The sequence below is a fragment of the Platichthys flesus genome, chromosome 6 (assembly GCF_949316205.1).
Source record: "Platichthys flesus chromosome 6, fPlaFle2.1, whole genome shotgun sequence".
Classification (NCBI taxonomy): domain Eukaryota; kingdom Metazoa; phylum Chordata; class Actinopteri; order Pleuronectiformes; family Pleuronectidae; genus Platichthys; species Platichthys flesus.
This window is the reverse complement of record NC_084950.1, coordinates 27245779-27269794: the sequence shown is the minus strand read 5'-3', so window position 1 is coordinate 27269794 and position 24016 is coordinate 27245779. Positions and strand designations below refer to the sequence as shown.

Here is a 24016-nt window from a genome sequence, read left to right as displayed (position 1 = left end):
AACTAATCTTCTGTTTATTTCAATGTAGCAGCAGCTTTAAGGTGACTGCCAGGAAAAGTGTTGTTTTTATGGTTTGTGTTTTCTTCTAGGTAATCTGAATTGCTTTGAGATACACACTTTATCTCTCAAAAGATGTGAAAAGTGTTAAAATGTTGTGAAAATCTGTAAATGAGAGCTCCTGCCCTAATGCCTTGGAATATAAACCACTGTCTGGGAACATGTAAAACTCTCTGTGTGTGTGTGTACACTGCTCAAAAAAATTGAGGGAACACTTAATCGTCACAGTATAACAAGTGAGTTAAACTTCAGGTACATCAGTCTGTCCATTTATGATTTGCAACTGATTGTGAACCAATTTCACCTTCTTTGGTGAAAATGAAGGTGACAACAGGTGCAATTGAGAGGCAAAAGCAAAACAACACCCAAAAAGGGAACAGCTTCATATTCTGTGAAAGACAATTGCTCCCTCCTTATCTTTTCTGAAAATTCTTCTCTAGTTTTGTGTTCTGCTAGTGTCCTTGTCACTACTGGTGGCATGAGGCGGTACCTGAAGCCCAATCAGGTAGCACAGGTAGTCCAGCTCCTCCAAGATGGCACATCCATATGAGCAGTTGCAAGAAGGTTTGCTGTGCCTCTCAGCACAGTCTCAGGAGCATGGAGGAAATACCAGAAGACTAGGCTTTACAAAAGGAGAGCTAGACAGGGCCATAGGACCATTATCTGCTCCTTTGTGCGAGGAGGAACAGAGCCCTACAAAACGACCTCCAGCAGTTTACTGGTGTGAATGTTTCTGATCAAACTGTCAGCAACAGACTCCATGAGGGCATGAGGGCCCGAAATTCTCTGGTAGGACCTGTGCTCACAGCCCAGCCCCGGGCAGCTCAATCGCGATTTGCTAGAGAACACCAACATTGGCAGGTTGGTGTTCATTGACTGGTGTCCCTTACTCTTCACAGATGAGAGCCGGTCAGTGATGGTCTTGGGAGGTTGGTGTTAGCAGCATATACAGGTTTAGAAGGACAGTGAACATTGGTAAGTAAAGCGTGTTTCTTACTTAGGCTGCAGAAAACTAATTTACTCAACAAAACTTCATTAGAATGAAGCCAGTCATGGTCCTACCATGTAATCTCCCTTTGTTATGGTTAAAAGGTAGAGGAATATGTAACAGCTGTCAAAGAATTGCATATGCATATAAACATGGCAGTCTCCATAGACTCCTCCATACAAATGCTCTGGTCTCAAATACATCCACATTCATAATCCTATAAATTCTTGATTTGCAAAGCAAACAAGATAACTTATTCTTATAACATTGTAATAATTTGCCCCTTGACGAAACAAATTTACAGCGACATACCGAAGGTCAAAGGCAATAAAATATTGTAGACAACCCAGCAGAAAGTCAGGATGACAAACTTTTAAAGCTTTAACATAGTTTACTGATTCGGTGCCACATTAGACAAATTGTTGACAGAAGAACCAAACTAAATGGATATGGACAGCTTCAGCCAGGCTAGGTAAACTTGACTAAAGTCAGTTCCCTATCAAGGGTAGACAACAGTGTTTCCCTTACCTACAATAACAAAGCTACCTCAACCTGTACATCAAACGTTGATTTACATTCATTTTCAGTAGCTACCCACTAACAGACAGACTGACCCTCCTGAAGACGCAGCTTTGTCGCAGATTACAGTAGTAATCACATATTGTGACCATTACTTAACACTGTTTTCCAGCTATCCACGAAATACCGGCATGGAGACGGGTTTAAATACAGGATGTACAAATGTTAGTTTTTACTCGGATTATCATGAGTAAGACTGGCTAACGTGCGTATTGCTTTAGAAATACCAAGTTGGTAGTAACGTCAGTCGATTAATATACCAGGGCCCAAAACAGTTACTGCTAACGCTACAAAAACATACCGTGACGTTAGCTTGCAGGCCAGCAATCTAACGTCACCAGCTATCGTTAGCTCTCTTGAGCTAACCTGGTCACCTAAACTCGGGTACAATCTACCAATAGAGACGACGTCAAGCTAAATGATATCAGTGAGATTGAGGCTAACGTTACTGTCACTGAGAGGCTGGCGAGCTAAATTACAATCCGGCTCCACGGTACATGTAGGAACTGCAATGTAATGTTAACATTACCCCTGTCCTAGCTAGAGGTTCACCAAGTGTCTGACAGCGCAATGTTAAGATGGCTAAGTATGCTTCTTGCTAACGCTAGCGGGCTATCAGAAGACTACTGGCTAATCGTCTCTTCAGCACCAACCAAGTGCATGGGCTAGCAAGTGTACTTACCGATAGACAACGATAAACGGAAAGTCTCCAGCATGCGGCTTATCTTGCCATTAGCTCCGTGCCTTTAGAAGACGAGCGCTGAGCCAACATGGAACCCCAGTGGGGGAAAAAGGCGTTTAAAAGTGATTCTGACAGGCGCGAAAAGGTAGATCATCAGAGGGCACTTTTCAAGATGGCGGTTCCGACAACTTCAGCTACCCCTTCCCCCACTACAGCTGCAGCTTCTGTCACTCACATAGTCACAGCAACGCCATTGGCTGTAATTATATCGCCCAAACCCCGCCTTGGAGTTTGATTTGCTACAGCACGTGTCAAATCAAAGCGTCATTCAATTGTAGTACTGATCTCGTGTGGGCCGGAAGAGTGGAGCTTATACTGTGATCGTATCTTTACATTTCTTAAAAATCCTGTAGCAACAGAAGAGGATAAGAATGATACAAAATGTATTTCGGTTGTCATACAATGCTATTTGGATGATATTTGTTGAATGTATAACATTAACCCCGCCCGTACGTTTGCTTTGGATTATGAATCGAACACACCCAGACATTGCCAGCACTCCCTTGTCTTCTTCAGAAAATAAACAGTGATGGGTCATCATAGATCACGCACATATTTTGAGATGGGTTACCCTTTTGGTTTAGTCTAACAAGCAATACAGTTTTTAATCGAATTTAGATGAATTATATTATATAATAAAAACAAAATGTATCCCCTATTGAAAATTGTGATTACGGAAAATCAGTACTTGTGGCCCTGAGAATTTAAACACAACATTGTACATCTATTCCACGCGCAAATTGTAAGTTTAAATGTTTGGATCATGAGGGGATATTTAAATAAAGGACATTCAAACGATGCAGTTCTCGATATGGTTTACCATAACTGTATTTTATAATTCATTGTCGAACAATATGAAAAATAATGAAAAAAGAAATAATACATTTTCCACTCAAATGTAAAGGAGAGGAATCATAGGTCGAAGAGGGACGGATTATTTTGTTTATATGACAGCCAGTGTACATATTATGCATATTTACTAATATTATTAGTATATGATTATAAGTACAGATACTGTATATCTTTTCGTTATTCAGGAAATATGTTTTGTCCGTCACTCTCCGGGACTCTTGAACGCAGCATCACTCTCTCTCTCTCTCTCTCTCTCTCTCTCTCTCTCTCTCTCTCTCTCTCTCTCTCTCTATTTCTCTCTCTCTCTCTCTCTCTCTCTCTCTCTCTCTCTCTCTCTCTCTCTCTCTCTCTCTCTCTCTCTCTCTGGCAGGCAGGGATCCAGGCATCATGCAGTCATTTGGGGCTGGTGTGTAATCATAAATTGTACACGCGCATTTAGGACAAACACACTTGTGCTCTGAGCATCAATCCAGGAGGAAGCCTTAATTCTATGGCGATGAAAATGGATTTAAGTGCCATCATAGAGCAGATGGAGACGGGAGAGCAGGACACCGCTCTGACTGCTCTACAGAGCTTCACCAAGGAGGTAAACAAGAACCCAATTGCATCGCTGCATCGAAACATCAAGTTAATCATAAATCTATACATTAATGTGATGTACATGTTGTCTGTTTTTACGCAAGCAGCTTCTGTCCTCGCTTTACATGTTCAGTTAGGGTCTTGATCCTCAAATAACCTAGCCTGGATGCCGGACGAACTTAGCCCCGCACACAACATTTTTGGTCGGGCAGTTCTGACTAGAATTGTGAGTCTGACAACGTCAAATAACCCTCCGATAGCCAGCAGCACTCTCACAACCACCTAAAACACCACGCTAAAACCATCCATTTAAATGCCAATGTTCTTCAGTCAGAAGGGATTGAGGTCTCAGGTCAGAGAGAGTAATTGTACAATACCTTTCACAGATATCAAATTACTAAGTGATTCACATCAATTAAAAATACACTATTAAAACTATTACCAATTTGTAAAACATTTTCAATATATCTTGTATGGCTAATGAAGAATACTATAGAAAATTGAATGACTTTACACCAAGACTAAAAATGGTTTTAAATTCACCCATTAACAAACACATTCACAGTGGATCTATGTGCAGCACTTTCTCTATGAGAAGGGGCAATTTGGGGCTCAGTATTTTGCCAAAGGACACCTCAGTATTCAGACTAGGGGCTGGGTTACTGATTTATAAGCTTCTTCTACCTTTGTAATGCTACATTTTATCAAAGTTCTACCGTTGGTTGGGTCGTCGACCAGTCATAGGGACTAATTCTCAAAGGCAATAGGATTATGTTCTCTGATGCACAAATAGAGTCTTCAACGGCCAAGTCACATCCTACTCTACTTAAGAGGAGCTTAGTGTTAAAGGAGAGCTGCACGATCTGCGATATCCTTTCCTCGCTATGCTCTGCTGTTTGCCTGCGCTGATTATTTGTATTTCTTTAAATGGTAAAAGATCTGTATTTATATATTGCTTTGTTCTAGTCTTGATGACCATGCTCTTTCACCCATTCTCACACACAGTCAGACAGTGTTTTTCTATATCTTGCCAAAGGACATTTTGGCATGCAGATGGGAAAGACTGGGATTGAACCGCCGACTTTCTAGTTAGAGGCCTCGAAAACATCGAAATTACCATTTAATTGGAAAAAGGTTAAATGTCAATTTTAGGTTACCCTTCCCCTGCCTTACATCAACAGTGGATCAAGTCCAAAAACATTATCTAACTTTTCAGTTGCCCTCTGTTCTACAGTTTTTTTTAAATGTATATTATGTCATTGTTGAGGTTTTGCAGCTTGAAAATAGCATATATATCAGCTGAAAAGGGTAGAGCAGTCGTTCCCATCTGCATGCGGATGGCCTAAAGGATACTGAACTCCATATTGCACCTCAAGGAAAAAGTGCTTCCTATAGATGCACTGTATGCATGTGTGTGTGAATGGGTGAATGGCAATAAACTGTATTGTAAAGCGCTTTGAGTGGCCATCAAGACTAGAAAAACGCAATTTAAATTACTATCCTCCACACCTCATTAATTTAAGAGATATATAAGCTTTAAACTACCTACTGGTACTACTACTTGACCTATATGACTGGACATTTTCGAGATGGAATCTTCTTACATGTCAATACTATCTGGGAGTAGTTTTAGGGTTTGTTTATTGTTAATTCATGTATTTTGTTCATTATAGCGCTCCCCTTCTGCCTCTCTAGGGCAGCCATTGCTCAGTACATAGAGCAAACCTCCAAGAACAATGTCAGTGGTTGGAAGTGTCCTTGGGCATGACAGTAAACCATAAATTGCCCCTGATGGTTATGCTGGCAGAGTGTGACTGATGTGTGATAGAAGAAGTGCTGCACTTTGATGCAGTGTATGAATGTGTGTGTGAATGGCAAAATTGTACTTTAAAAAGCTTTGAGTGGTCATTAACACTTTATAAGCTATACAAAAAAACAATAATAACAACCAACAGACATCAGAATTTTTTTTTTTTAACTGTTGAATGCTTTTGCTTTATTTAAAAAAACACTAGTTTTGGTTTGAAATGTTCAGAATTCTTTGGTAAGCATTTCAGTGGAGATTCAAGAAGCCAATCTTCACAATCATGACTGGATATGTCAAAGCTGGATTGTGGACATGGTTAAAGGACACTGTTGATTGGACAGTACATGTATAGCTGTCTTTAGCTTGAAAAAGAGACCCCACACCCTCCTCCAGTAGAGGATTGTGATGATTCGCCATCATGATTTATGATAACCTCTTTGTTTTAAGATCTTAAAAGTTTATGTTTTGTTATTATTCCCCTGCTTTCCCTCTCTTCCTCCTCTGTAGTGTACTTTTCCTCTTGTCTATTCCTCCTTTAGAATATCCTCTACCTCACTTTTTTTTGTGCTTTCTCTTCAGATGAACCAATGCTTTACATTCAGCAGGGAAGAGGAGCATGAAAGAGAGGTATGACTGTTAATCTACTTGATGTTAGACAATGAAAGAGTTGTTGGTAACTTGCATAAATTCTTAAGAGCTTAAGAACTTTGAAGCTTTAAAATGTGTAATAAAATGTCTAATTTGATGTCACCAGTAAAAGAACACATTTTTATTTATTATCACTCTCACCTCCTATGTGTGTGTGCATTCCTATGAGAGAGAGAGAGAGCGAGAGAGAGAGAGAGAGAGGGGAGAGAGAGAGAGAGATAGAGAGAGATGTCCCACTGTTACAATGTATGGCAGATGTTTTAATCCGAATGTAGTTTAATTCCCTTAAACCAGAAATGAAAAGATAGATGAGGTCCAGGAATTTATTACAGAAAGCTAACAATAGGAGGGGAATTTGCTGGTCTGTATGCTCACACAAGGTGACAGATAATCTTGTGTATTGTTTTAGCTTATTTCTGAGGCTCTGTAGTGAGATGTTACTTAACTGAGTGCTAACACAAATGTAAATAAACTATTTATTAAATTGCTGAAGTGTGACACGACTGGCATCTGTTGACATTCAATACACTAATGCACCAATTAACCAATGCAGCTTTGTCAGTTGTAGAGTTGGCTGCTAATGGCAATATTGTGAATGCATTTGACTTGTTTAATTTACTTCAGTTCAGAGTTATCAATGCTGAAATGATGAGTGTCAGCCCGGCCACGGTGACACAACAGCAGCATCACACTGCCTGTCTGTGCATGTTCTCTCACTGCGGGGATGCAGATGCTTTTCAATGCAACTTTATCAAACCCCATATGGAAAGCATGAACATGCCTCAACACATGAGCAGCTATGTGGCCCGATCAGACAGAGAGTGACTGAAATAGGAGTGAATGTGTACCATCAGACATGTGTGAAACAGAGACTGCAACTTAAAGCATTCACTGGTTTTGGTGCCAGTTTGAACCTTGTAAGGCTGGTTCTCAGACTAATATCTCATTCAGTCCCACTCAATAAAAAATGTATGGTTCATTACCCTCAGTTCAACCTAACCAATGAGTGGTAAAAAATAAATGTAAACGTGAGAGCAACAGCCACCTTGATCAGGATCCACCATCAAGATCGGATGCCACTAAAGTCCGCAGTCATTGTCCACTGCCGCCATCAGGATCCACCATCAACTGCCACCTCGATCGTGGTCCACCACCACTTTCAGATGCCAATACGATACACGATCCGCCATTATTATCACGATCATCCAGCACGATACAGAATCTGCCATACAGATTCCACCATTATGATCACGATCTCTGATTCGCGATCCACCGATCATAATCACATATGGTTTAGAAAGTTGCAGATTTAGCAAGCAGCGTCAGAGAAAACTCTCAGTCCAGGGGGTCATGGTGTTCTACGAGAAAACTAAATTCTACTGGAGGAGCAGACTGCTACACAACAAAAGAAATAATGATCAGATCAATGAAGTTGAATTTAATCTAATAGTAAAAAGGTTGTGATTTGTTTATTTGTAAAATAAACATTGTAAAGTTTAACCTGGGTTCCTAATTGTTTGGTGTTAGGCTGTGGATTGGAAAATTGGCATTTATAAGAACCCAAAATTATTCAAAAATTTGACAAATTTGAAAATCCTATTTTATATTTTTTGATGATTTAACACACATTTGTGACTGTTTTGGGTCAAATGTCTCTGGGGGCAGCTTTGACTGAGGAGATAGGAAATTGCCCCTCATAGAAAAAGTGCTGCACATAGATGCACTGTATGAGTGTGTGTGTGAATTGGTGAACTATAAAGCGTTTTGAGTGGTCATCAAGACTAAAAAAGTGCTATATAAATACAGACCACATTCAGACTCTGACAGGGCAGCAAAGCAACAGCTTCACAAAGTAAACTTATTGCTGTTGTTCAGTTTAGCTATAGAACAGATACGATTAAAACTGTGGTCCGTAGGGAAAAAGAAAAGTAAGTTCGCTCAAAGTTCAGGCTTTAACATAGGACAAGTACAGCTTATGTGTGATTTCGTGCTTTTTTTGTCCAACAAACGTGCACACACGGAGCATACACCTGCAAATAGACTGTTGGAACTTATTAGCAAGATGAGCTTAGCAGACGCATTTATCAGAGCCAGGATTAGCTGCCACTCACCTCGTTAGCCAGGAGACATAGGACTTTGAAAAAGTGTTCTTTAACGGCAGTCACAACTACTTGTACAAATCTAAAGTAGTCAAGAGGGAAATTAAATCAAAGAGCAACTCAGCCATGGAAAATACTCAATATACTTTATGTACAGTATTGAGACAAGCGGCAGCTTCAGTCCAGTGTTCATTACATTGTATAGGTGAAACTGCTATGTTTAATCACCTATGTCCTTCTTTGCTACCATGAATACAGCAGAGACTTGATTTGTTTGTTGTGTGATGCAGCGTCTAGGGGAGTTGGTGCTCGGTTTCCTCAATAGGGAGTTGCAGCCATCCTGTCAGCTGGCATGTCTAGAAACGCTTCGCATCCTGACCAGGGACAAAGACTGCCTGGACCCCTTCATCAATCGCTCGGCCATGTCTACTCTTGCCCGCTACGCTGGCATCGCTGTTTCCAGCACTGCCACACATGCCCATAGCAATCTGATGGAGGGCCAAGGTAAGCCCTGCTGCCAACCACATTTGCACTTTTTATGATTTTTTTTTGGCAGTGTAATTATCATATTGTTTCTTTTTAAAGCCCCTACAGCATAAATTTGTTTTGGAATTACTTAACAAAAACTAAACACAGTTTAAATACAGGATGTCTCCGCTTCACTACTGGACTTTGGCATTAATTCTTTCTAGTCGAGGGTGAGGGGGAAGATGCAGAGGAAGTGTCGAGTGAGTTGATGAAGGGAGCGTCCCCTCCATCAGAAAGTCCTGACCAGGAAGTTATTGTCGAGGCTCTCAAGTCCATATGTAACATCCTGCTACACAACGAGACGGGACAGGTCGGTTTGCTGTATTTCTCTTTGCACATTTACATGAAAACAGATTGTATTGGTGACAATCTAAAACCTGTACTTGGATGGGTGGTTGGCAGGTCATCGCAGCAGATCTGCAGCTGATGAAGGGCTTGTCAGAGAGGCTGAAACAGTGTCATGATTCCACTTGGATCCACGAGGTATGGATGTCAGTTAGCTAAATATTTTCATGTTGACTTTGTTGACATCTGTAGCCTCAAAACAAGAGCACTCATAATAATAGTGCACTAATTATTTTAGTGTTTGTGTGTTTCTGCATGAACTGCGGGTTGTTTGAAGCTTCAATGTTGTTTATGAAATATATTTGTTACACTACACAGAACACAACACTTAATGATACTCTGTACAGCAGATACCCTCCAGCTGGTACCAAATAAGCTCCTCCAGCCCCTCATTGAAGTCAGACAGTGAGTTTGTGTCCGTGTGTGCTTTCTCTGTCCAGGTGCGGTTCTTTGACCTGCGTCTCACCTTTCTGCTGACTACCCTCAGGGTAGACGTCAGGGCACAGTTAGCACAGGAGCTTCATGGCATCAGTCTGCTAGGTAACTGATTTCATGTGTAACCACTATATCCTCCCTCTATATATACTAATCTAGTGACCATCATCATCTCTAGGTTACCAATCTCCAAGTTAACCAATGGTGCAATGTAACTCACCTTGCAGGTCGCCAGTGTCTGTAATACCGATTTTTTAAGCAATAACAAGATAAATGAAAAATCATCGCACATAAATTGAAAAGGAGGAGAGGATTCCATAAGAGGAAGGTACAAAGCAAATACGTTGGCAACTTCTCCTCCTGTGTGTTCTAGGCAACCAGTTGGATGTGACACTAGGCCTGTGTTGGCCAGACACATTGGAGACGGCCAGAGCAGGATCAGAGGACGTCCCACTTGAAGAGCTACCCCCTCTGAGCCGGGAACAAACTGAACTAGCCATGGAAATTCTGAAAATACTATTCAACCTCACGTTTGACACTGCAAGGCGTAAGGTTGACGAGGTATTGGAGAAAAGTACATTTATTTATTTTATCGTTTTTGTCATGTTGTTATTTATGTAACACTTACAATTCTAAATATCACTAGAAGGCACTAGAGGGACAGTCAAAGGATCACATGAGTGCTAACAATCCATCCAACCAATCCATCAAGCAGACATTTTAAGATATTTCATGGTATACATGAAAACACCGACCTGTTGGTGATGTGAGAGCAAGGGTCTGGGATCATCACATTTGATTTATTCTCACATTGAATTTTTATTTTCATCTTATGGTTTTTGAGACTTTTCCTCCCAAACCAAAAGTAAGGCAAAGAACCCCCTATCTGCTGGTATTGTGTGTGTTGAAAATGTTTATGTCTTTCTTTTGAACTTTTCAAATCTGTTTTTGTTTCCAGTGGAACCCAACAACATATGATTAGTCAGCTACCTCTATATGTTACACACAAATGCACTGGAAATATACACATTTACAGTGAAAGGCTTCTGATTCTATGTGAACGAGACATGTTTGTGTGTGTGTGTGTGTGTGTGTGTGTGTGTGTGTGTGTGTGTGTGTGTGTGTGTGTGTGTGTGTGTGAAGGAGGAGATGGCAGAGTACAGACATTTGGGAGCCATACTGAGACACTGTCTAATGAGCCATGCTGATGGAGAGGAGCGGACTGAGGAGTTCCACAGGTATAACAACACAAACTTTACATCTGTTGTCTTTGTCACTCTGTTCATTGAATTATACAGTCATGCCCTCCATCCCTCTTTTACCCAGCCACAGTATTAACCTGTTAGGTAACCTCCCTCTGCCCTGTCTGGATGTGCTGTTGTTGCCAAAGGTACAACAAGCTTCCATTGAGTATATGGGGGTCAACATGGATGCTGTCAACATGCTCCTGAAATTCATGGAGAAAAGACTTGACCGGGTAAGACAAGACTTTTTGTATCTTCCTCACTATATAAATTAATACAAATATTAATCAAATTATATTAAATATGCTGCTATAATATGATATTGCTTTTTAGCCGCCTGGTTAAAAGTTGCTTATCTTTTAGAAGGTAAAAGGAAATAAACTATTGAACACAACCTGACACTGTCAGTAGGTGGAGCTATGTGTTAACTGATGTGTCCGCTTTATAATACTGTGCCAGCTGGTTGCTACAAGTTAAAAGTTGCTTATCTTTTAGAAGGTAAAAGGAAATAAACTATTGAACACAACCTGACACTCTGTCAGTAGGTGGAGCTGTGTGTTAACTGATGTGTCCGCTTTTATAATACTGTGCCAGCTGGTTGCTACAAGTTACAACAACTCAGTGAAAATGTGTAGAAGTAAAGGATACGTTGGACTACTGACAAATGCAGCTGACAGTATTTTTTTTTATTTATTAACTGATATTAGAAAGATCTAATGGTTCATGTTCCTTACAGACAGTGGTGGGAAGTAACCAACTAGAACCAATTTCCGTATTCAATAGGGTTTTGACTGAAGATTTAAAATCCAAAATCCAAATCAAGCTATAATTTTAAATGGTTTTGTTTTTATATAGAGTGAGACTGTAGGGATTGGGTTGGAGCCATGGTATCAATATAATACACAAGCTCCACATATCATCAAATAACTCATTTCAACAAAACTTCTCAGAAACATGTAAACTTTGATGTTCCTTTCACATTATTTTAAATGGAGGAGTTTGGGAAATAGCATTGCTTTTCCTTTAATCAGGTCCATAAACTGAGAGAGACCCTTCTCCCATCACTGAACTTGCTGACCGAAAGCAGCCGCATCCATAGAGAGACCAGGAAGTTCCTCAGGTCAAAGGTCAGATGCAAATAAGCTCCACGATGAAGAGAGTAATTATTAGCACTTTTGGTGTTTTGACGGCTAATGTGTGTCTGTGTTTAGGTGCTACCTCCACTGCGTGATGTGATAAACAAACCAGAGGTGGGCAGTGCTCTGAGGAACAAACTAGTCCGTATAATGACACACATTGACACCGATGTTAAGGACTGTGCAGCTGAATTCCTCTTTGTACTCTGCAAAGAAAGTGGTGAGGAAAATATATTTTTAATGTTTGTGATTGATGTCACTCTCTGTATGAGTGACTATAAGATCATCGCTCACTGCGTCATGGACTATGTTGACTCATCAACTATTCAGTTGAACAACAGTGTAATATGACTCTATTATTATCAACTCTGTTATAAGTTAAACTCTCTGACCAGCGTATATACTAATTGAACTGAGAAATGGTTGTGTCCTGAATATAAATCTTTGCTAGTGCAGCCTAAACGATCGAATCATAATTCAGATCAGCCTCATGTCTGATGTAGATATCGTAGCTGGCTGAGGTTGTGGCTCTCTGACCAGAGACGTCTTGGATTGCTTTTCTTGACATTGTATTGGTGTCTTTTAATTCTGCTGTATTAACAATAGTTTTTTTTTAAATCAGTGTCAAGGTTCGTTAAGTATACTGGATATGGTAATGCTGCGGGTCTTCTGGCTGCCAGAGGGCTGTTGACCGGGGGCAGAGACTCTGGGATCTACTCTGAAGATGAAGACTCTGAGACAGAGGAGTACAGAGAGGCCAAGGCTCAGTCAGTACCACCTCTACATTGTCACCTTGTCTCAGTGCCTTGTTTAGTGTGTTTCATTGCAGCATTTCCAAAATACATTTGCTAGCTTTAAGTACTAAACATTTACTGTAACCATTGAATTATGTCTTACAGACTAAAGACATTTATCTTTCCAGCACCCACATTGTTTAAATAGAAAATGCACTTGCATCCATCTGAACACCCATGGGTGTGTTGGTCTTAAAGTGAGCTTAGGTAATTTGTATTGTTAATGAATTGCTACTTTGAGGCAGTGAAAGTGATTGACCAACAAAAAACCCTGTCCTAAGTCAGTGGCACAGTTCTTTTTTTTTTAAGATTAATTATCAAAATACTAATATGCACAGCTTGCTAATACACACACAGATTACCTTCTCATATACAGAGTGACACCATTGAATCGGAGATGTCATTCTGATTGGTTAATTACATGTTAAACCCCCCAAAAAAACATGATTCATTAGGTTACCATATGCAATCCTGTGAAAACATGGCACAATTAAACTAACACTAGTTTAATGTAAAATTTATTTGCACCATGAGCTTTACACTAAGAGCTTAGATCATAAAAATGACCCCCCCCCCTCCCCACACACACACCTATCCCCTCCCAAAGAACAACGTGGAACACCTCGACTGAGAGGCTTTTGTTCAGAGGTCTGAATTCTGAAATCGTAGAATTTGAATAAAAATGCTATTTTCTATTCTTTTGTTTTCTTAATGGCTGGCTCTTTTTTGTGTCCAGTATAAACCCAATAACAGGAGTTGTGGAAGAGGAGCAGCCTAATCCCATGGAGGGAATGACAGAGGAGCAGAAAGAATATGAAGCTATGAAGCTGGTCAGGATGTTTGACAAGCTGTCCAGGTCAATACAAGCTGAAACACACACTCACACACTCACTCACTCAGACATACACACAAACTTTGACTAAGGCTGCATGGTGGTGCGGTGCTTGCCTCATAGCAAGAAGGTTACTGGTTTCCCAGTATGTTAGTCCTGTGATTGGCCTTTTCTATAACTACATGAACAAGGTTATGAATCAACCTGTGGACCTGTTGCATTTGATGTAACATAGCTCCATGTCTTGAGGAAGAAGATATAAACCAGATTACAATTTTGTAAGGATGAAAAAGGTTAAGAGCATCAGTATCCAGCACCAGCTGGAACAGATCTACTTCTACTAAAGTCAGTATGCTAAACAACTAGCCCCAATATGGCTGGCCTGTCACTGAATCATCAAGTCTGTCCTGATGAACTTTGCTCAGATGATAAATTATATCTGTCTTTACAAGACAAGAATAGCTGAATCTCTTGGCAAACGACCATCACCACCACCCACTGCCAGTTTTGTGTCAAAATGACGTTCAGACTGTAAAAACTGTACAGAACAATTAAATGAACAGGACTGCCATTTTCTCAGTAATTAATACGGACACAGTGTTCACTGCTCAGGGCTGCATACTTTCAATCTATACTCACACATGCTCTCATTATTTCATTCCGACCACCTTTCTCGGCAGGACCAATGTGATCAAACCCATGCAGCTCAGCATGGATGGGAAAATGAGAGAGGTAACTCCAGATGATCTACAAAACCTCACACACAATCCCGTGTTCCAGCCAGAAGAGCCTGGCAGTGAAGATGAGGCTTAGTAAGCACAGAGGCAGAAATAAAGAAATAGCTGTAACTCCTGTGTCAGTCCTGGCTTGATTATTGAAAACATTCAAGTGCCACAAGGTGGACAATTGGGATTAGTTGAGTCAAAGTGAAACCACAGCATGGAATTCAGATTGAAGGACAATATCACTGGCTTTATGTGCTTCTCTGTCATATACAAATAACCCTTGTTTCATTACTGACTACTTTACAAAAATGTGACTATATGAAATTATACACTTACACAATACATTTAAAAATCATCCTTTTGACAAAAAATAGTAAATGGCTGAGTTGTACATGTTGCCAGTTGATTTTCATAATTGTAAGGTAGAGAATCAGAAACAGCTTCAGTATGGTCATTTAAATCATGCTCCTGTCCAACTCAGCAGGGTTGACTTGGCTTCTAACAAACAAGAAGACTCATTTATTGCTAATTTTAGCTCATGACCTGCTTGCATAACTTTATTAGTAGACTTCATGTATCTCTTCAAGTGTTTGTGTACCTTATCATTAGTATTTGTTAGTCAACTGCACACTGTACAGTAGGCTGAGTAATCCATTATGTAGACCATTCCTGCCCCCCCCCCCGACACAAAACCTGAACCTTAAATGCCTCACAGAGTTGATGTAGGATTGCATGGTTCAAAGTGATTTATTAAACAACAACTATAAGCTCATTCAACACATCTCACATGACTCCCAAACCATTGAGATCATGTTTCTCAATCGTTTGGATCAGATTTGTTGAGACAATGAGACCATGTCTTTTGAGACTCCTGTGCCTCCTCACAGCACAGAGCTGAATGAGCTTAACAGCACCATGCCTCTCCATAAATACCCAGTTACTGTAAAACTAACACTAATAGGAGCTTTTCATGTTCAGATTATGTGTAATTTCACAATCTCATTGGAGCAGTGGAACTGTATGAAAGGCAGACGAATGCTGCACAGTTTGTGAAGATGGAATCAGCTATTTTCGAGGAGAAAAAAATTAGATGCCTGTTCTTTTTCATAAATCCCCTGAGATGTTTTATTTTTAGACTTGATGTGAAACTGCTGGCATATATGTCATAATTTAATATTCTAATGAAACGAGAGACCCTGTAATATATAACTCATCATCTAATATTTTGTATTTATATTGTTGTTGTATAGCTGCCAATAATAATGGGCTGTATTATACATTAAATGTCTTTAAATAAAAAAAATGTCATGTCATATTTTTAATGCCAACTTTTACTGATGCACCATCATCATGAAAGGTCATCTATATTTTGAGGTGTACCAGGTAAAATACAGTTTTACAAAAACCAGCTTTCTTCGTTCATGAGTGTCGGTGGCCTAGAAGTTAGAGCAGGCTGTACACTTATTGGCGGAGCATTGGTTCGATTCCCAGTTCGTCCAATATGCAAGCCCCCAAATTGCTCCTGCCGGCCGTCCCTGAATGAGATGTATAACTGATAGGAAAGCTAGACATAGATTTCTGTAGATTTTTCTATTGTCTGGGGATATACACAAACATATGGTTGTGAATGAACCCAACACATCAAAGAACAACACATCAGACAATACAAAAGAGAAACACAATACATGCATCACAGTTGCAAATCCAAAGCAAAAGTTCACTAAATGCAACATCATAAAATAAAAGATGACTTAAAGGTGTTTAACTTATGGATAAATATTTTCACTAAATGTGAAAAACAGGAGGGAAAGCATCAGAGGGAGAGGCGCAATTGTCCATACAGTGTTACGTAAGCCCTATGAGACGAATTGTAATTTGTGAATATAGGCTATACAAATACAATTTGATTGATTGATTGATTATCAGACATTCATGAGGTGCTTTGCATTGACCATATATTGTTGATTGTAAGTATGTAGAGGGCAGGATATGAGGCAGATCCACTCATGCACGTTCTATTTTTTTTGCTCTTTTTCAGTATGGAATCTACACACTGTTTTTTAAATGGAGTATCAGATATGTGGGGTCATTTTGGTTTCCCGTTCAGGGTTAGGGTTAGGGTTGTTTCACTACTAAACACAGAGAGCACACTTCACTTATACATCACAGACGTGAACCTTTAGAAAATGTAAAAGGAATTCCAACCTTTGCTTACTGTATCTTCAAGAAATATACTGCAAAACACCTAAAGGGTAGGAAGGAAAGTAAATCTCAAAATCAAGTAAAAAACTAAAATGGGCTGTAAAAAAGTGTTTCCTATTAGATTCAATGTTTGGCCTACAAGCAGGTTAGTCCAACAAATTTGGCAAGTAAGAAATGGTTGAAATCTAAGCAGCACTATATACTCTATATCCTAACTTATGCCTCTCTGCTTCAGGTAGAGTCCCTCAAACATTGGGTCCAATATTAAATTATCCAACTGCAGCCTTTTTCTTCTCTATTTCGTGTCTCCCAGTTTAACATGGTACTGTTTTCTGAGACTTTAAAAACTTGAATGAAGGACGAAATAAAACAACAGTATCACAACAAAAACAAGAGAATACACATTTTGACAACTTTTAATAATTATAAGTATAGGTATGGATTAATACTCTGTTCATAACTTTCATAACGTTTTTCTGTTTGCTTATGTAGTTTTGTACATATCCTGTGTGTGCAAGGCAAAGATAAATATGACAGTAGAAAATAAACTCTACCCGAGGATGAGACGGAGGCTCAGGTCGCTGACAACATCGAGAGCGGAACTGAGGTCTGCTCTCACTAACCACGCACCATTCTCAACAACCACCCTGACACTTCTATAGACTGAATATACTGATTCTTATCTTACACTACATCTGATCATACTTATACGCTCCTCCCTGATGGACATACTTATAGTTGTCAAATGGAATGAATGAACCTGACTTCAATTAGCGACAGTGACTGAATTAGAAAGAGCGTTCCATTTGTTCATCTGAAGATCCAAAGACTTAATGTGAAAACATCTTCACATTTGAAAATTTGAATATTATACCATATAGTTGGCATAATGTGGACTTTAATAAGTAGTGTAGAGGAAATTGATTTGAAATAATAAAAAAATGAAAACAACTAAAAAAATGTGGTCAACTTCTGGAATTATAAATATTCTTTGGAGCATGTTTAGAGCTGGTTCTGTAGTCACGAAGTCTGGTACGTATCATAAAATGACAAATATCTGGTGGAGACAAAACCTTATATTTATGTTGTTTACTCTTAGCCCAAAGTACCAAACCTCGAAGTGGGTAGTTTTTGTGCCGTGCTTCTGATTCAAAGTTTCCCCTTTTGTGATGACTGACACGGTTATTTATAGTATTGTAAATGGACTGACTGAAATAAAAGCCAAAGAATGAAACTTTAGAGATTTCCATGAAAGCAGGGTGTTGCTGTTTAAAAACCTTGAATTTATCAGTTGGTTGCTCTGGTACATGAGGAAAATGTATTTCAAATCAGATTCAAGATGGTTTGAGTGACGGATTAAGTCAAACAAGGGACAGGGAACTGTCCTTGTGAACTGCTGAAGTCCTGCAGTCTGCCACCATGCAGCGTCTATAAGTGTAAAAGCTTAAGAAAACTGAAAAAAAAAAAAAAAAATTCATTGTTAATCTATTTCCAGCTCATCTCACTAGAGCGATTATCAGTTAGAAAGCCTGCATGTTCGTGTACCTGAAAACTAAACTCCTTCTTATGTAACTTTACCTCATCTCCCTCAGCAGTTTGCTTATATCCATAAATCCAACTGATGATGTACATCTTTATGTGAATAAATGTTACTATGGGTTTTATACTGTAATTACATTCATGCCACTGCATGTGTGAATTTTGTATTACAAATGTATTTTTTTTATCTCATGTTGAATTTAGGAAACTCAGGAGGGAGTAATATGTCTGTTTGTCAGCAGGACAGAATGTTTATTTTCTGCCTGTCAGTACGGAAGCTGTTAGAGACTGTGATGTACAGTGCAGGGCCTAAGTAGTAATAGAAAGTTCCAACCAGATTACACATCCTAAACAGCCAACATCAACCTGAATATCAGGCCATTGACAAAAAAGAAACAGTGGATTGAGAGAGAGAGCACCATTCAATCAATATTTTTTGACTCATTAAGATTTAAACATTTAACAAAAATACCCAATTAAAAATTAGCTTAATGGGTCTAATGGTCATTTAATCACTTGGAAGTAAGTCAAAGTAAAATACAGCAGGGTGGATCGAAGACGAACCTGGAAGTAAAAGAAAGTAAGAAGGTAAAGTGAGAAGAAATAAATTACTTAATGGACCTTTAAAACCTGTTATTTTGTCATAATGATCTAATTTATATAAGCAGGCGATTTTTGTGTATTTGTGTTGAAACCTAGCATGTTGATGACTACAAACACTAAATGTGTTGTTAAATGGGATGTTAGCTGTAGGCTAGCATTTAAACAAGCACCAACCGTGTTCACTAAATAATATCTAGTTCTCAGGAGAACACTAATGATGTGGGACTCAGCAGCTTTTTTCCACAGGGTGTTTCTCTCAGAACTCATGTGCCCTTGCATTTCCTTATCTCAGTCATGTCACAGCCCCTTCCTCCCTCTCTCTCCGAGGTGTGTCTTTTCTCCTTGGATAAGTCAATGTTGTGTGTTATTCAGACAAAGGGGGCTCAGTTCTTTGGTCTGCAGGCTCTGCCTTCATTGTGTGCTGTTTTAAGAGCGCCTCTCCTCTCTCCTCTGTGCTGTTTCCAAGATTCTTTGTAGCTGGTGCCATGCCAGGGCTCTTCTTCTTGTGGGTTGTGCTGGAGGTCTTGTCTTGGAGTGGTGGGCACACAAGTAGTTTGTCGAAAGTTGGGACTGTGCTGGGGCTCTTTTTCTGTGCTGTGGAGTTTACAGAAGGCTCTTCCAGCATTGGGGTACGTGCTGGAGGCCTCTCCTGGGTGGATGAAGCTTTGTTAATGGCTGCGGATGGAGTGAAGAGTTGAGGTGCTGATACTCCTTTTTGAGTCTGAGCTGTAGAGGAGGGACACCCTGAGCCTAGGGCTTCTTCCTCTTCTGGAGAGGGGTGCTTTGCATCAGCTATCATCCCGCCACCTTTCTGTGACTTCAGCTCCTCCTTCTGGTCCTTTTTTTCTTCAGCTGTCTCTTTTCCTGTGTCACTGGCTGAGGGGATGAAAGACACAGACAGGTGGAAGAGTATGTTTAAATTTAAAAAAAAGAACAAAGGAAGCACAGAGTAAGATAGTAGATATAACCATGACTGATAAACACCTCTCACCTTCCGGAGCTCTTTGTGCTTCCTCTGCACTGGATGGATCTTCAGTGCAGGTGGGTAAGTCTCCTCTGTTTCCCCGGAAACGGATGGGGGATCTCTGTAACACTGCCTTCAGCTCTTAGAGCGATGAGACAAAGGTAGACACACACACACACACACACACAAACAAACATTTTGGATAGTTAACTACTTTTTAACTCAAAAATTGTAATTTAACATCAAATCAAATACATCACTTTCTCTTTTGATTAATCAATCAACCCTATCCGTTAAATAAATCAAAGATATTCAGATCATTGATGGGCTGGTCTATAAATGTATCTATGCACTCTTGTAATTTTCACCAGCGAAAATAAATAAATTGGGGAGATGTCGGTAATGAGCTCAATTCCCATTAGACATCACATGACTGCAGAATTTATTTTATCATCACAGCCTTAATTTGTTGTATTTTAAAGTGTATTATCTTCCTAATTGGTATTTTCACTCACATGGTGTGTATACGTCTCACATATGACTCTGATGACTGTCATGTTACATTTATTTTATGATGGCCGGGGGCTGTTAATTCTGCTACAGACAACAATAAGCTTCCCCTGGCAGCTCATCTCCCCCACTCTAATCCATCTTAACTGGCTTCAAGTCAAGTCCCATATCATTTTACGAAACCCTTCTCCCTTTCCCGTCCACCAGTATCGGTTTGACGTGCTCCACACCTATACCCCAACCCAGAAACTATGGCCCTCAGATATGGGTCTGTTCGTCATCCACCACACCAGCGAGAGAACAGACGGTGGACAATTCCACTCGGATATGGAGATGTGCAATGCCCTATCTCTGGACATGTTAAAACAAATTTGTTAAAAATGAGCTGTTTACGAAGGCTTTAGAATCTCCAGCAAGCTATATAATCATTATTCTATGGTCTCAGTTTTTTTTAAGGTTAAGTTTTGCTACTTTTGCTACTCACTTTTAAAATCATAAAAGACTTCTCTGCAGGAAATGGTTTCACTTTGTGCACAATCTGTGTGTGTAACAAACATAGTGTATGTGTGTTGTTGTTTTTTTGCACCCTTGTATGTACAGGAGAAACATGTTTCTATCTTCATGATGTGTCTAACAATATAACACTGTGGCACTGTCTGCTTTCATTGGTTAATCATTTCCCACTGCAACTATGGATAACAAGTATATGGCATCAGTGTAGACTGGCAAAGGCACGAGTTGTGGTTGCCGCCACTTCATGTCAGGTGCAACCATCCAAACCAAGACACAACCTGACAAGCAGTGATATCTAAGGCTGCGTTCTTCAGTATTAATATATTAATAAGCATTGATGGGGACAGCACAGTGGCTTTATATTTGTATTTAGCATTTACTCACCATGTGACACCAACTTTTAGGAAACTGATGACCAAAACGCCAATCCAACGTAAATGTGAGATGTTTTTTTGTAACATATAAGCAGGGAAATAACATGAAATGTCATAAAATGTTATGATGTATTTTTCAGACCCTCCTATGATAATTGATGTTTTTCCCTCGTGAATTAGGAAAGAGATCAAACTTTGATCACTCTTTGTTTGACCTATTCTCACTACTGTCTCTCCCCTCGTTCACACTCCCTTCTCTCCCTCCTATACACCAATGCACCTCTCTTCAGAATCAGGTTTATTGGCCAAGTAAGTTTGCACAAACTGGGAATTTGACTCGGTAAAGTGGCTCTCAGTGTGCTTACACAGAATACACATCACAAAACAAAACAAAACAAACAAACAGTCCGAACAGTGCGACGGTTTAAGAAAAGAAGTGCAGGTGTGCATATTACAATTGTACAGTGAGGGTGAAATAAGTTAACATAATTAAATATAATCATAATATATATTATATATAATATAATTTCGGGAGTAACTGTACAGTGGTTATTATAACGATCCACAGTTATTGCACAGTGCCACAGTGGGTTGGCTGTTCAGAAGTTAGATGACGAGGGGCAAGAAACTGTTTCTGTGTCTGGTGGTTTTGGTGAACAGAGATCGGTAGCGCCTCCCAGAGGGGGGAGATGGAATAGGTTTTGTCCAGGGTGTGATGGGTCGGCAGTGATTTTTCCTGCCCGTTTCCTGACTCTGGAGGTGTACAGGTCCTGGATGGTGGGCAGGTTGGCACCGATGATCTTTCCTGCAGACCTGACTGTCCGTTGGAGTCTATTTTTATCCAATTCGGTGGCCGATCCAAACCAGACAGTTACCTTTGTCTCCTTTCACCTGTCAATATCCCCCTGATTAAGTCTAGATATGAACTTAACAACCACTTTGCTAATAAGTTTCAGGTTATTGAGGGACAAACATTTAGTTAATCGTGTAAGGGCTGTAGAATATGTTGAAGCAGAATACAACATAAACTGATCGACATGAACATGAAATGCTTTATAATGACTCATAAAGCGTCACATGTACTGTATATGTTAACAAGTAATGAATGGTGGTCAGTGTAAGAACTATTATGTCTTTATCAAACCTTGTGTCATAGCCAGAGGGTCTTCATGGACGGACACAGCTCTACGTTGTAGAAGGGTCTTCACATGTTGGCGTGGCTTGGAAAGACACTCTGGAAGAGACAGACACACACACACAAACAAACGTTTTGGATAGTTAAATTTGGAAAGTTCAACCCCCCCCACACCCTACTTCGTGAAATAAATCAAAGATATTCAGATCATTGATGGGCTGGTCTGTAAAATTATCTATGCAGTCTTGTAATTTTCACCAGCGAAAAATACATAAATTGGGGAGATGTCGGTAATGAGCTCAATCCCCACCAGACATCACATGACTGCAGAATTTATTTTATCATCACAGCCTTAATTTGTTGTATTTTAAAGTGTATTATCTTCCTAATTGGTATTTTCACTCACATGGTGTGTATACCTCTCACATATGACTCTGATGACTGTCATGTTACATTTATGTGATGATGGCCGGGAGCTGTTAAGTCTGCTACAGACAACCATAAGTTCACAGTGCCTTACTCAGATCATCCTTCTCTATAAACACAACATATTGACCAGACCACACTTGATTCCTAAAAGATCTTAACCATTACCTAATACATCAGACAAAACTAATTAGCATGAATTATTTGATTTTAATGAGATGAACGGGACCTACCGTCTGTCACTGATTGTGCTTTCTCCTGGCGATCCTGTGCACTGGGACCCCTCCATGGAGATGGGGATGGAGGCAGCTGCTCTTTCCTGGGGGACGGAGCTGAGGCTGCACCCTGGGGACCTCCCTGGCCTCCATTCTAGGAATAACGATCAGAAGGTGCTCAGAGGGCTCCACACAAACAATGTGACTGCTATATGTCACGTGCATATATGGAAAAAGAGAAGAATCATGCCAATGTAGAAATTGGCATGATTTGTCTATTTTAATAAACCCAAACTTTAGAAGTAGTGACTGAGGTGTTTCTAATATTGAGTCTACCCTCTTTGGAATGAAAAAATATTAGAATCAACAATGAGATGAATCTGAATTTACATTTTTATATTTATACGTGTTCAGAGAAGAGTGTATTCAAACAGCCCCTCTTATGATGTTTACTACATCTGACCTCAGAATTAACATAAACACTGATTTAATGAGTTGTGACATGCTTGATGAAGATTTCAGAAATGGGGAAAGAACATGTTTTTATTGAAATGTTAATTTTGTGGAGGGAACTTGCATTGCTAATTCATTTTTGCCCAGACACAGTTGTGAATCATTCTGCCCTTAAAAAATCTTTATGATGTAAAATGTGATAGCTTTGGCCCTGAATGTTAAGCCTTATATATGGAATATGTTCCCTAAAGCAGAGGTCTTCAACAAGGGTCCGTGACCCCTAGGGGGTCCGCGGAGGTACTGCAGGGGGGTCGGGAAATGTTTGGTTGATTAGAACTTTTTTAATATTTTTTATGATTTTTGATTTATTTTCTAACCAATTTTTTCCACAAATTTAAATGTTTTTAAATACACATTAACATGCATCCAACATATTGAGAGGCTGAATTGACCCTCTGCCTGACAACCTCCATCCGTCCAAGGTTAGATAGGTTGTGTGCTACCCATCAGGGTCCGACATCTCACCGATGTGGGAGTATGTGTGGCATCCACAGATGGCTTGAGGATTCACTGTCTCTTCTACATGTGTTTAAAATAAAAACATGAATCTGTGAATTACTTTAATAGCTCAGTGTTGTATGCAAGTCACCCTGTACCTTGCACATGTTTAAATTAAAAACATAAATATATGC

At 39.7% G+C, this 24016-nt stretch overlaps 3 protein-coding genes across 10 annotated transcripts in view; 1 reads left to right on the top strand and 2 right to left on the bottom strand.

Annotated features, from left to right (window-relative positions):
- The window catches only part of ppp6r3 (protein phosphatase 6, regulatory subunit 3), a 30519-nt gene extending 28023 nt beyond the window's left edge, over window positions 1-2496 (bottom strand). For all 7 annotated transcript variants that reach the window (XM_062390517.1, XM_062390519.1, XM_062390520.1 and 4 more), the window contains exon 1: window positions 2307-2496. The gene's annotated coding sequence lies outside the window, so the exon portion shown is untranslated. The remainder of the gene's footprint in view (window positions 1-2306) is intronic.
- A 1099-nt stretch (window positions 2497-3595) lies between these two features.
- ric8a (RIC8 guanine nucleotide exchange factor A) lies at window positions 3596-15682 on the top strand. The gene is made up of 14 exons (XM_062389673.1): window positions 3596-3804; window positions 6184-6231; window positions 8642-8855; window positions 9044-9189; window positions 9282-9362; window positions 9665-9764; window positions 10033-10220; window positions 10803-10897; window positions 10986-11136; window positions 11935-12030; window positions 12115-12259; window positions 12662-12806; window positions 13570-13689; window positions 14346-15682. Exons 1-14 carry the CDS (start codon window positions 3709-3711, stop codon window positions 14476-14478), a joined length of 1758 nt encoding a protein of 585 aa, XP_062245657.1. The 5' UTR covers window positions 3596-3708; the 3' UTR covers window positions 14479-15682.
- Window positions 15683-15695: 13 nt separating this feature from the next.
- carmil2 (capping protein regulator and myosin 1 linker 2) overlaps window positions 15696-24016 on the bottom strand; it is a 76496-nt gene continuing 68175 nt past the window's right edge. For both annotated transcript variants that reach the window (XM_062389671.1, XM_062389672.1), the window contains exons 38-41: window positions 22890-23025; window positions 22240-22329; window positions 19726-19839; window positions 15696-19610 (exon numbers count right to left, since the gene is read on the bottom strand). In XM_062389671.1, coding sequence (XP_062245655.1) covers window positions 19099-19610; window positions 19726-19839; window positions 22240-22329; window positions 22890-23025 — 852 coding nt within the window. In that variant the 3' untranslated portion in view covers window positions 15696-19098. The remainder of the gene's footprint in view (window positions 19611-19725; window positions 19840-22239; window positions 22330-22889; window positions 23026-24016) is intronic.